Source organism: Pimephales promelas, chromosome 23 (assembly GCF_988280905.1).
Source record: "Pimephales promelas chromosome 23, fPimPro1.hap1.1, whole genome shotgun sequence".
In the NCBI taxonomy this organism is placed as follows: Eukaryota; Metazoa; Chordata; class Actinopteri; order Cypriniformes; family Leuciscidae; genus Pimephales; species Pimephales promelas.
Genome location: NC_142791.1, coordinates 7841634 through 7854858, shown reverse-complemented (window position 1 = coordinate 7854858; position 13225 = coordinate 7841634). Strand labels below are relative to the sequence as shown.

Here is a 13225-nt window from a genome sequence, read left to right as displayed (position 1 = left end):
AATCAGCGGTGAGTCTCGCGCTGCACTGGAAAATCACGGGCCGTCCACAGTTGATCCTACAGATGTGCGTTTGAAGGAGCGAGTGAATCAGGTTTGACGTAGTGTAGGAAGTAGTTTTTAGATTTGCCCCCTCAGTAAACGTGGGTTCCTTTTATCATAAATGCTGAAATCAATTTTCTTCGACGGGGTTAATTGATTAGAGAGTATTTCCTAAAATGCAGATTATCAGGGAAGTGAAATATGAAGGTGAATGAAGAGGAATCGATCTCTTACAGCTAACGATTCAGGTAATTATTCGACATGATACAACTATGTAGCCTATATAACGTAATTGTGAACTTGTTTTTAGGTCACTGTGAGGTCGTGATGTGCTGAATTGCAAAATGTAGCCTAGATAAGACTGCAAAAACGAAGAAACAACCACTATCTTCAGAAGTCAACAAAAACAGCTCGAAGTGTCTGAAATAGTGTCTCTAAACTAAAGGATGTTGCTTCATACATGACACTGTTTCACTCACAAACCACATCAACTTTAAAAATAAAATGGTAATCGACAAACTATAGCTACAAATCCGTCAAGCCAGCTACTGATTGTTTTTTTTTTTAATTTTATTTTGCCAAAAATATGCTGTTTATTGTTTTGTTCGTGTCATAAACATCATACACACCCGGTCATCCGGGTTACAGGAGATACCGGGTGTTAATCAGACGAACAGGTTATCTTCGAAACACGTCGCTCCTGTGTTATTTACATAGGTTATTTACAAGAGAGTAGAGTTCAAAACCCGCACTGACAGGCGCAGGCGCAAAGCAGTGACTGGGTATTACTCAGGTATTACTTTCAATCTACTTATAAACCTTGGTACAAACATGTAGGCTATCTATTCTCTACAAACAACCTTTCAGACTGCTGCAGAAACAGAAGTCTGGTATTTTCGATTAAATCATTGCATAACAAAATTGTATTGATCACCCAAATCACCAAGACTAGCTATATCAGTATAGCTGTCAGGCACACACACACACACACACACACACTAATCATGTTACACTAAACATGATTAAACAGTCTGTTAACCGTTTACATCAGGATGTATTTAAATAAATAAGCTAAAATTAATCCATTTTCCTGAACAGTGGCACATTATTCACTTACAAGTTGAAACAACCAATGATTAATGGAAGAGAAACAATGTGTCAATGAGCTTGTTTATTTGACTGAGCTTTGCATTCTTTCCTATAGTGAGCTAATGGCCTGTTTCAAGTATGTGATCAATACCTCTCTTACTTTATCACTGTGAAGAGTAAACACTTGGTCATGCGGTTCATGCCTATTATCTTTGCCAAACAAAGCATAATTTTGATAAGCAAATAGGAACCATTCACATATGTTGACTAGAAGTTACTTACAGACTTTAAAGTGACACCATAATCCTCAACTGGGCACAGGTTACTTGAAGCCTACGTGATAAACTACATTCATTTGAGAGTTCCAAGCTTTGAGCTCAAAATGAGCACATCAAACGAACAAAAACAACTGCTCACCCAGTTATATAAGCTCCAATCAGCTCACACTTGTTTTTCACTTTAACACCATCCTCTGGTTTCAGTTCCTTGAGTTCTCACATTGGCCTAAAGGAGCCATGTAAAATTCAGGACTTTTCTTTTATTTCAACATCAGTAACAGTAAGGTAGATCTTTATTCTAAGACCTTCAAATGAAACTGAAAGCGAATGCTTATTAACATATCTTTGCCCCAGGGTGTTTAAAAAGGACATTCTCTCACTAGGTGGTCTTGCAGTAAGTTTCACATTTGAATGTTGACAGTGGTTTTATTGTGATTTGGTTGTAACTTCAGAATTACACACAAGTAGGCTATTTAACTTTTTTCTTTTAATTTACAATACCGTTCAAAAGTTTTGGGTCAGTATCATTTTTGAAAATAATTTTATTCAGCACAGGATTATTAAATTATTTAAAAGTGAATCATTTTCATTGTTACAAAATGTTGTTCTTTTGAATCTTCTATTCATTAAAAAAAAAATCTTGGGAAAATGTTTCAAGGTTTCCACAAAAATATTAAGCTGCTGAGGGATCATGTGACACTAAAGACCGGATTAATTATGCTGAAAATTCTGAAGACTTTTTTTTTTTTAAATCATTTTAAAAAATCACACTGGCCCCTAAACTTTTGATTGGTACAGTGTTAGAAATAAATCAGTTGAAAGTGATTAAGTATACATCCACCGAAAGATCACCATATCAGCCTGAGCATGAATGTAGTGACCAGTAACCAAAGGATGCTTAAACGTCTCTTCACACTGTCACCACCTGGAAAAGAAGAACCACAAACATCACATCACTAAACAGCGGGTGAGTCCACTTTTATGAATCAAAGTAAAAGCATAACAGACCAATAAAAGCATAAGCCAATAAACCCCTAAAGCTGTAGCTCACCTGATCGAGGTTTGATGGTAAATGTTGTTTCCATTCCAGCACGGATGTGGTTGGCAACGTGACAGTGCAGAAGCCACGTTCCATTGACCTCGGCCACCATTTCCAACGTCTGAAATGCTCCTGGGATCAGGTCATACACATCAGTACGGTGAGCCTGATCTGTCTGAAAAAGTAGTTTAAGTCATTATAATGGTTGGGTTTCACGAGTTCACACGTACAGACAAAGAATATGCATATTTGGGTATTTATAGGGGAGGGCTCCAAGCTCGGAATTTGGCCCGAACCCAGAGTATTCCCCGCATATCCAGTTAAGAGAGGAGGGGTGTTGGAGGGATGCTGGAAAAACTGGTGTGTAACAGAGGTGAGTCGTCTACATACTGCATATAGGGATGGGACGGTATGGAAATTTCATGTCACGATTATAGTGTCCAAAATAATCGTGATTATCAATATTATCACGGTTTTGTTAAAAAATTATGAAAGTGCTCAAAAAGAACTCACACTGAAAACATTTCAACAAGTTTTATAATTAAAAATCAACAAACAACAAATAAAATCTCTATGCAGTTTTTTTAAGCAAGATTCTATTCTATGGCATTTGCTTTTTTATAATGCCCGTCGTCAATAGCAACACATTATTACACAGCGCACATCCATATCACAACGGACGCGCGCTCTTGTTTCATTCAAATACAACTTGCCGTCTTTGCGTCTCCGGTTTTTGATTGTATTGCAAAAATAAAAGTTAAATTATTGCTTAAAGAGTTTGATAATATTGGTGTGATATATCTTGCCTGGACGATTGTTTTACAAAATGAATTCATAAACAGGTAAGATTTAAAACATTAGCTAATCTCATTATCAATTCAATATGTCCCCGTAATTATGTGGTAAAAATAAAATCGGTTTAATATGTGATGTATCTATACTTTACTAACCCTTAAAAATATCACTATTAATAATAGTCTTGTTTGAAGTTATTCGTTCGTCTTTAGCTCAAATCCACTTGCTACGAACTTTTCTTCGCGGAAGCTTCACGTCTATTTCATGTGAGTGACATAAAATGTTTCAACTCAAAACAACATTTCGTGCCCAATTGATTCCCAGACGTAGTTTTGGTATTAAGGTCAAAGTTAACTTGCCTTGCGTTCGGGTGATGATCACACAAGACGACTCTGCAGATTTGAAGTGTTTCTATTGCAGTGACTTTTTGTTCGGCAGACAGGGTGACCATCCTCGATCAAGTTTCCCTCAGGACTTTTGTAAAACCCAAAATATGACCACACCTCAGATTTGGTCCTTTTAAAAGGCTAAAAAATCTCCTGAGCATGGTCACTGCCTTCCACCATTCCTTCTCGAAGAGTAATTTAAAAAATATTGCGTGCTGCGCGCCTGCGTCAGACTGGCCGACAGGATTCAGTGAGTGATTAAAATCGCGATAATCAAACACGGTTTTAATGATAATTAAATTTTAAACGATAATACTAACCGTCAGTACATTTTATCACGGTTTATCGTGAAACCGGTTATCGTCCCATCCCTAACTGCATATAGTGTGTATAAATAGTATATAGGCCTCCTCTCGTGCTGATTGGGTCGATTTTCCGAACATGCTCCTCCCGAACTTTGTTAATAAAACATAATTTAGTGTATGACAACTACAGAACACACTGCTGTAATATCATTGAAAAATAAGTTATTCTATTGCATCTGATTGTGAATATAATTCCATATATAATAGTTGTTATGCTCATTGCTGCACCTTGTATGTGAAGGTCTCAGCATGAAAATGGACAGTGTGTATGTCCACTTCATTGCCCATCCCAAACAGGTACCAGATCACCCTGTCGCCCTCCACCATTTCCAGGCCTTGAAGGTTTGCATAGAGCTTCCCATTGATCCCTGTCAATAGTGACAGAAAAAAACATGCAGTTTGTAATCATGTAATTCTCTGAACAAAATGAGAATTGTATACAGTGATTATTTTTCCTATGTCTGGCATTTATCTACTTATTTATACTCTGTTATGTGAAACAGCGAGAGTGAATCTCATATAATTAATCCATCATATATCAAACAATGCCTTCAAGTGGTCATCATTTGACTTTTTTGTTGCATTTTACATCAAAATGCATTACTAGGGTTGAGTTGCATTTACTTGTGACCACTCACCATACATCTCGTTGCTTTTCTGAAACTCTGCATCTCTCAGAAGAGGTTCTGAGCTGTTATAGTAGGTCTGAATGTTTTCTTCCAGGTACCAGGATTTATTCTCATCAAACACCATAAAGAGGAGAGCAAATTCTCTATCCACATCAGTTCTCTGTCTGGCCTGGTTCAGTACACCTCTCCTGCAGATTACTAATGGCCCAATCAGACCACTTGCTGTGTCCTTTAACATATGACAAAAGCCACACACAGTCACACACCCAAAAACTATAACCATAATATTTTTTTATATTGTTGTTGTTCAGAATTAATCTTTATGAATTCCTGGCTGCTGAATGTAGAAGTAGTAGTAATATAATAAGTATTATAATAATTATTATTATTGTCAACTTCAAAAGCCAAAATAAATTGAACATAGCAGTATTTTAGTAACACTTTAAAATAAGGTTAAATCTGTTAACATGTAACATGAAGTAACAATGAAAAATACAGTATATTAATTATATAAAATCTATTATTAATTAAAATTTAAAAATGTATCTATTAAAATGTATTAATCTTACCCATACATTGTTAAAATCAAAAGTTGTATCTGTTAATATTACTTAATGAACCTGAGGTAACATTAACTAACAATGAACAGTTGTATTTTTATGAAATAATGTTAACAAATAAAAAAAAAATTTAATAAATGCATTGCTCATTGTTAATTAATGTGTAATTAATGCATTAACTAATGTTAATTATTTACAACTAGGACCTTATTTTTATGTTATTTTTGTTCACAATTAATAAATTTTAATTCCTGACTGAATGTAAACAATGATAATAATTAAGGAATTAAAACTTAGAGCTTTACCTTAACAAAGTCCACAGCTGATCGATAGGCAAAAGCAATGCAGTTTGGATCAGACACACCTGGGCCGGATTTCTCTGGAATCATCCACTGGTACTGAGTCGTATTTCCTGCAGTAAATAGTTTAATTTGCATTCACAAAAGGATGCGTCACATGTATAAAGAGTGTATAAAAAAAATGTATAAAAAACACATTTTATGAAATCCCTGAAGGTGTCTTTGTGTATATTTTACAGGTGAAATATGGAGTCAAATGGTGGGATTTTCATCTTCCTCTACCTGGGATGACAGCTTCAGGTTTAGAAGTCGAGGTTCTGACTCCATGTGCTTGTATTGAGTAAGGATGACTAGCTTTATTCATGAATGTGATCAGCAAAATCTGGCCAACTTCAGCTCTAATTACAGGTCCTATAATATAAAACACACATATTTTCAGTAATTCGTTCATTCAAGTGGGAAAACTATATTTAAAAATAAAGGTGGAATGAAATTGTGAATAGTCACCCAAAATCTCCAAGTGTTTCTCTTGAGGCTGCCTTGGTTTTCTTGTCCTGAAGGTGGCGTCCGTGTATTCTCTATAAACTACTTTCTTATACCTGGAGCCCAGTCTGTTCTTTCCTGTCCCCACAAACATACTGCCAGGACTGAGACAAGAATCTGGTTACCAAGGCCATTCAAAGGCTGCAACATCAACAAAACTTTGTAGAACATGCATCTACCTTTTCTCCTCAGTCGTGTTGAAGTTCTGCAATTCCCAGGTACGATCAGGTGAGTAGTCCCACTGCCTCTCTTCAGCACAGATGAAATACTCCACTATCTGAGACCTTAATACTGAGGAATTCTTATTCCCTGACCCCTTCACTTTATACAGCTGTCTCATCCCACCGACATAGTGATCAGAGACTAGGCAGCTCACCTCAAATTCACCTGCAATCATAATCACAATGTGAATTGAACAAAGTAAAATGTTTATAATATACTCTGAACAAAATTATAAGCACTTTTGTTTTTGCCCCCATTTTTTATGAGCTTCAGTCTTCAATTCGAAAGTGAAGACTGAAGTAAATATACATCATTTGCTGAAATAACATGGCACTGACCACTGACATCTGGTTGCATGGACACAGTGACTGCAGTGTGTGGGAACAGGCTCAGCGTGTCACGTGTTGTGCCTTGTCTCTGGAACGTGTTGCCTTGGAAGTAAATACCATGCATGTCTATCTCTGTGCCAAGTCCCATGAGATGCCATCTTACCCTGGAGTCCTTCTTCATCTCAAGGCCAGGCAGGTTCCCATACATAAAGCCATTCACAGCTGCATTACACAAACAAAATAACAGAGTGTGTAAGAAGGACCCTGAATGGAATTAGAAACTTTCAGCTGATTTTTAAAATTATTAGTTGACCATTACACTGGGTCTTCAATTACAACTTTCTTAAAAAGGGGTTCTGATTCTTAAGCCCAAAACATGCTTAATTTGTCAGTTTATCACTACGACTTGTGCATAGCATGCATGTAAAATTATTTGTAACCCTCAGAATCTGTTTCAGAATGAAGTCGTTTGCACATGTGCCCTGAATAAACTGCTTGAAGAAGATAAAATACCAATTAAAAACAACCAAAGAAGAATGTTAGAGGGGCAAAATGGAGTTATGAAGATATCCATGTTTGTAGATAAAAAAAAATGAACAACATGCTGTCCTCTGCAGGTCAGGTGGAATATCACAAATAAGTCCCAGTGCGAATACGTCAATTTAATGGTCAGATATGTACACCAAAATGAAGCATATCACAGGCAGACAGCAGTAAGGTGAGTGTAAATACCATGCATTTTATTGCTCTCCTGAAACTCCAAATCCTCTGAGTCTGATTCATTGGTGTCATAGGTTTCAATGTTCTGTTCCAAGTACCAGCTGAGATTTTCATCTAACACAGAAAACAGCAGAAAAAACTCCCGATCCACATCTTTCTGCAAGAGATGAAAAGTAATGTTGGCCAATCATATAATTGGAACACTTTATTTTAAGGAAACGTAGTTACAAGTTACATATTATTTTGAATCTCTCCTTTTATTTGATTATGCACATTTGATTCTCATGTTACCTGAGCGCCATTGGAATTCAGTGCATCTTTCTTACACACCAGCAGGGGGCCTATGAGACCAGAGTTGGTGTCTCTGACTGGATCACTGGAGGAGAAGTACAGGTAGGAAATACAGGGTGGGTCACTTTCAGATGGTCCCTCCTTCAACAGCCACCTGTATGTGAATGTTTCACCTGGCTGAACCTGATATCCTTTCCTCTTTATACCTACAATACATTAAGACATTATTTTACTGGGACAAAAACAAACTTTTTGATTGACACATTATTAGCCAGATGGTGTGAAATAAGTCTCACCATCTTGATAAAAGACACCCTCAAATGGTTTGTCATACTGAAGACCATGTGGCTGGATACTGTAGATTCTGTCAGCCTTATTCATAAACATCACCTGAAGGGTGTCTCCAACCTCGGCCCTCAGAACTGGACCTACAGACACCATGGTGTAAATGTGATAGACAGGTTCGGATCAAATTCAAGAAACTTTTTATCTAACCAAGGTTGTATAATTATTTAAATCCACATGAAGAAGCTTACCCAAAATGCCTAGATGTGTCTCTGCACTGGTTTGCTTTCTCTTTAAAGTGAAACTTTCATCTGTATATTCTTTGTACACCACTTTCCAATACTTTCCACCAAGTCGGCCACGATCCATCCCGAAGAACACCTCTGAAAAGCTAAGTATGACCAAGAATTTGTCAAAAAACAAAAACTTGCATAAACTAATTGCAGTGCATGTCTGAATTATAATCAGATATTTAACCTCCCAGGTTTGGTCAGCGACTCATTGGTCAGTTTATCCATCCCTGATGGTGCGTAGTTCCACCGAACCTTCTCAGCAGCAATGAAATACTTCCTAATCTTCCCATTGTGAGGAACTGTGGAGTTTTTCTTATCCCTGCAGGACGAGACTTTGAACAGGGCCTGCATACCAGCTGTGGAAGACAACATGGAAGAGCCCTGTAACCTTCTGTGTAGACAGCATGTAAAGCTTACTATCAAACGAAGATATATGAAGATATAGAAAGCATATTTTAATATGTTTTACTGATCAAGACAACAATGGTAGCGCAAAGTAGTTACATTACTTTAGCTTAAGGCTAAAAATCCTGTATAAGGGTGGTCTAATTCAGGGGTTCATAGAACCCCAAATACAATCATCCTCAGGAGCAGTGTATATTTTCATTTATGAAGACTCAATTTATACTCACTTATATAGGTATATTATGCAATATACCAGTATAAAATATTATTTGGAACATATTCGAGGTTTTTAGTGCTCTTTTTAAAACACCCGCCACCCAGGCCAGAGACACCGGTTTGAATCCCGCTTTGAGCTGATCGAGTAGAACCGGAGGGGTAACATTGGTGCCGTGACCCAGATGGGAATTTAGAGGGGTGAGTGTAACTGATGCCAGATAGGAAGATCTGTGTGAATAAACCTTACTCCCCTGGCCTCAAGAGGTGTGCTAGAGACAGACGCTAGAGACTGTGGTCTTTAGTGTCCTTGTTTGCTCGCCCACCTCCCATGCCAGAGATCCCAGTTCGAATCCTGCTTGGAGCGGGTTGAGTAGAACATGAGGGGTTACACTAATACATATGCACATTCTAAAGTAAACAAACTATCAAAAAGCCAATTAGCTTTTTTTAACTGAAGCAGGACTACTTTCCATTACTACAACTGCCTTATTATGTTATCCCGTCAAAGAACATTCCTCAAAGTTTACCTTTCAGATGATCGTTCACTTGGCAGTTCAAGAGCCATGTCCCTATTGTCGTAGGCACCATCTCTGCGGTGGCAAAAGTAGCAGAAAACAGACTCAGGACATCCACGCGGTGCCCGCGGTCTAGGAGTGTGTGTCCGTGGAAATAAGCAGAGTGAACGTCGATCTCGTTGCCCATGCCAAAGAGATGTAAAGCAACTCTGCTGTTTTGGCAAAACTCAATGCCTGGTAGGTTGCCATACATGTATCCATTTATGGCTAAAAATGGATAATAAAAAAAGTAACAACTCAAACTGTATGCTACATTAGTTATCTCACAAAACAGTTCTATAGGTTCAGGAATTTTCATACAATTAACTTTTTTTAAATTTTTATTTAATGTCTGGACAGCTACAATTTTAGTTCATACAGTCAATTGTCTGGTATATACATACCATGCATCATGTTGGATTCCTGGAAATCTTCTCTAGCAGGATCCACACCATCTGGATCAGAGCAGAAGGTCTGGATGTTCTCTTTCAGGTACCAGCTGATGTTCTCATCCACTACACTAAACATAAGGATTAGATCCTGTTCTACATCAGCACGTTGCACTTGATGGTGGTCTGAAGTGGACACAGCATGCAGGGTTCCTGAGGCCGGCATTTTGATTTGGGAATCAAAGGATAAGGTAAGAAAAATAAATAAAGAACAGAGGTAAAAATCCAAAGGCACATTTCATTTCATTTTTTTATTTGAAATATATTTTTAAAATTTATATTAAATGTTTGTTTAATTTTAGGGAGAAACTAGGAAATTGTCTTTAAATAACATTATAGCCATGGTAACATTTATCAACTGTAGTATTATTGTATTAGTTTATATAGTATTTTTTTTTTCATTTTACCATTAAACAATTATGCAAGGATACTTACAATACCTTTACTGAAAGTGTAACTTAAAAAATGCAAGGAATTATTCTTAACAAAATTGCAATTTTTAATTCATCCCAGAGGTAATTGTACACTCTAAACAAAAATGGTGCTATATATAGCACTAAAAGTGGTTCATTGGCTTGTAATCATAGGGGAACCACTTTAAGTGCCGCTTATCTTTATCAAATGGTGCTATGTAGAACCATAAGAGGTGTAATAGAGCACCTTGACCACCCCAGAGAACCACTGAAGAACCGCTGAAGAACCAAACTGGGCTCAACAGGTTCTTTAAAAAAAAATTTGAGTGTAGTAGCTATGCACCTATTGACCTTTGTCTAAGATGCTTTGCAGTTAACTGTAAAAATATCAAAGGGAGCTACCTTTCAGGGCTATGTTTTCATAAAAATATAGGGCTAGTTTTGCTATGAATTAATAGGATTATAGAATGTCTGCTTTACCTTCCTTACAGGTGAGAAGGGCTCCAATAAGCCCGGAGGAAATGTCTTGTGAGGCGCTGACATGGGAGTGATAGGCCCAGGTCAGGCAGTTGGCATCACCCTTTTGAGGAGCATAACCTGGCTTTACAGTCCAGGTATATGTGAAGTTTCCACCTGGTGGAACCCCATCATCATTCTTCAGAGTGTCTGAGGTTCCGTCTGGATACAGCGCACCTAGTGCAGACAGGATTCGATGACAGGAGGAAGTCCACACAATTAAAAATGGCACCTTTGGCCACAAGTAGGTGAAGCAAATATCATTGACCATCTGCTAACAAGGCCATATATTAAGGTCAGGATATTACTGATACTAAAGGACAACTTAAGGGTAAACGTAGTCCATGTCTTGGCAGGTGGGTGCTGTTTTTGGCATCACGCGTAGGACCCAAACCATATTAGGGAGGTGGTCATAATGTTTTGGCGCATTTAAGAAATGAATGAGAGAAAGAGGGTTTACCTTCTGAATCTTTTGCATAGAAGACACCATGCGGATGCATGGAGTAACGTCTGGAGGCAAAGTTTTTCAGGTGCACAATGAGGATATCATGGACCTCTGCCCTCAGTATGGGGCCCAGATAGCCCAGCCAAGTAGGTTTGGGGATCTCTTGAGAATAAGAAGCATCTGTGTACTGCCTGTATATCGCCTTTTTGTACACACTGCCAATCCGCTGAGACCCGCGCTGCAAAAATGCTGATGCATACCTGGGCCATGAGAAATACGTTTTTTATTGTTTTCCCACTGTTATTATAATGGAATTATAATGGTGGAAATTATTGGAAAAATTTTAAAATGGACTCAAAGTTGAAAATAAATAAGAAATTCAAAGTAACTTAACTTTTTAAGTTTGCACTCTTATAAAGGTTCAGTGCAGTTGTACTGTATAGAACCTTAGGGTTCTTGACTCAATTTTAAAGAACCTTTTATGCCAAAATCATTCTATATAAGGATAATAATTCATACAATTTAATTAAAATTAAAAACGAATTAAAACAAAATAGTCCCATGATGGGAACCCTTAAAATGTTCTATTTATGAAACACCACACCTGACAGAACCCGTCAAGTTTTTATGAACATTTTTTTAAGAGTGCACACTTACCAAAATAACACTTACCAATTACTAAAGGAGATTTTTGAAGCAATGCCATAGAGGAGCCATTTCAAAACCTTACTTGCTAAAACCTATTTCTTTTTTCTCAATGTAAAGAGCATTTTAATAATGTAGAATAACATTTTTCATCTTTTTGATCATTAAACAATGAAATTTTAGATAATTATAAATCCTTCACTAAAAAGTGTTAATAACCTGCTTTGTTAAGAGAAATGTATTTCTAATTACTGAGACTCAAAAAATGAACAAATATTTAAATCCCACCCCCCCCACCCCCCCACACACACACAAGTAAACTATATCAAATACATTCATCCAACTGAATACAACTATATCAAATGACCAGATATTATCTAGAAAAAGTTCATCCTCAAAACTGTCTGGGTAAACATGAGACTCATGAGAGCCGCCACAGAAAGGCTATGTTGAGAACAGAGTAAAAGTGCACCATGCATGGAAGGATGCCACAAAAAAAGAAAAAAAAAATACTCAAAAAGATTCATGTGAAGGCATGTCTGGATCCCTTCCCTTCCCATTGTCTAAAGATATATCATAACTACAAGATGTAAAGAAAAATAAACTTATTAATGAAATGTAATTTAAAAACATCACAGTGAGCTAAATTTCTGTGTACTATGTGGTATATTACCTCATGTGATATATCTAAATATATATCTAAATATATATATATATCTATCTATATATATATATATATAGATATATATATATATATATTCAGTCAGAATAATAACTTCAAATTAATGAAGAATATATATGAATCTCACTCATCCACCGCAATAGGTTTCCCATTTATCAGATTCTGGCCGCTCGGTGCGTAATTCCAGTTTTCCTCTTGAATCCCAATGTAGAAGGTTCTGTTGATTCCAGACGCTTGTGCTATCACAGCACACAAGATGCTCAAGCTTCTCAAACAGTTCCAGAAAGTACCCATAGTCTCAGGGACACAAATGTCCTTGCCAGAGTCCTCAAATGATTCTCAACAGGAACGTTCTGTCTGTGTGGTCCCTCGTTATTATGCGATAGCAAAGAAATTTAAGATGACCAGTCATGAGCCATGATGACAGCCTTCAGGGATTTACACACCCATGAAATTTATGGGAAGCCCTTCGTTGCCGGAAGAATCCATCTGAAAGGCTCACTGTACAGTTTCTTGTTGGTCATTAGCTAATTCAAACCAATCATTATGGGGCAAACTGGTAAACCATCTTGGAAAAGCAATGAACAAACTAGATGGTCACACCAGTTTAAAGTGTTCAAGAGGAGTTTTGGAGCAAGGTAGCTAGACAACCAGTTAATGACCAGCTTGCACCAGCTAATGATCAGCTAGAAACCGCAGCTATCATGTTCCAAAACACAGCTACTGAAATGCAATGAT

The 13225-nt window shown here is 37.2% G+C and overlaps 1 protein-coding gene and 1 long non-coding RNA gene across 2 annotated transcripts; one reads left to right on the top strand and one right to left on the bottom strand.

The window, feature by feature from the left end:
* The first annotated feature begins 10 nt into the window (after window positions 1–10).
* On the top strand, window positions 11–2605 carry LOC120482599 (uncharacterized). Its single transcript, XR_005623471.2, has 3 exons — window positions 11–287; window positions 2254–2373; window positions 2497–2605. It is a non-coding gene; the product is annotated as an uncharacterized LOC120482599 (long non-coding RNA).
* On the bottom strand, window positions 2245–12840 carry hephl1b (hephaestin-like 1b). The gene is made up of 19 exons (XM_039677080.2): window positions 12615–12840; window positions 11176–11420; window positions 10680–10892; window positions 9742–9939; window positions 9311–9565; window positions 8347–8518; window positions 8121–8260; window positions 7881–8012; window positions 7585–7790; window positions 7306–7450; window positions 6583–6795; window positions 6202–6409; window positions 5987–6126; window positions 5762–5890; window positions 5486–5592; window positions 4630–4849; window positions 4220–4359; window positions 2458–2620; window positions 2245–2331 (listed from the first exon to the last, which is right to left on the bottom strand). The coding sequence occupies exons 1-19, from the start codon at window positions 12779–12781 to the stop codon at window positions 2255–2257; spliced, it is 3270 nt and encodes a 1089-aa protein (XP_039533014.2). The 5' UTR covers window positions 12782–12840; the 3' UTR covers window positions 2245–2254.
* Window positions 12841–13225: the final 385 nt, after the last annotated feature.

Coding starts and splice junctions, on each gene's coding strand:
- hephl1b (XM_039677080.2), bottom strand. CDS start 12,781: ATGGGTACTTTCTGGAACTGTTTGAGAAGCTTGAGCATCTTGTGTGCT. Junction 8,519..9,310: donor AGTGAACGATCATCTGAAAG/GTAAACTTTGAG, acceptor TGTCTTCCACAG/CTGGTATGCAGGCCCTGTTC. Junction 4,850..5,485: donor CAGCTGTGGACTTTGTTAAG/GTAAAGCTCTAA, acceptor CATATGTTAAAG/GACACAGCAAGTGGTCTGAT.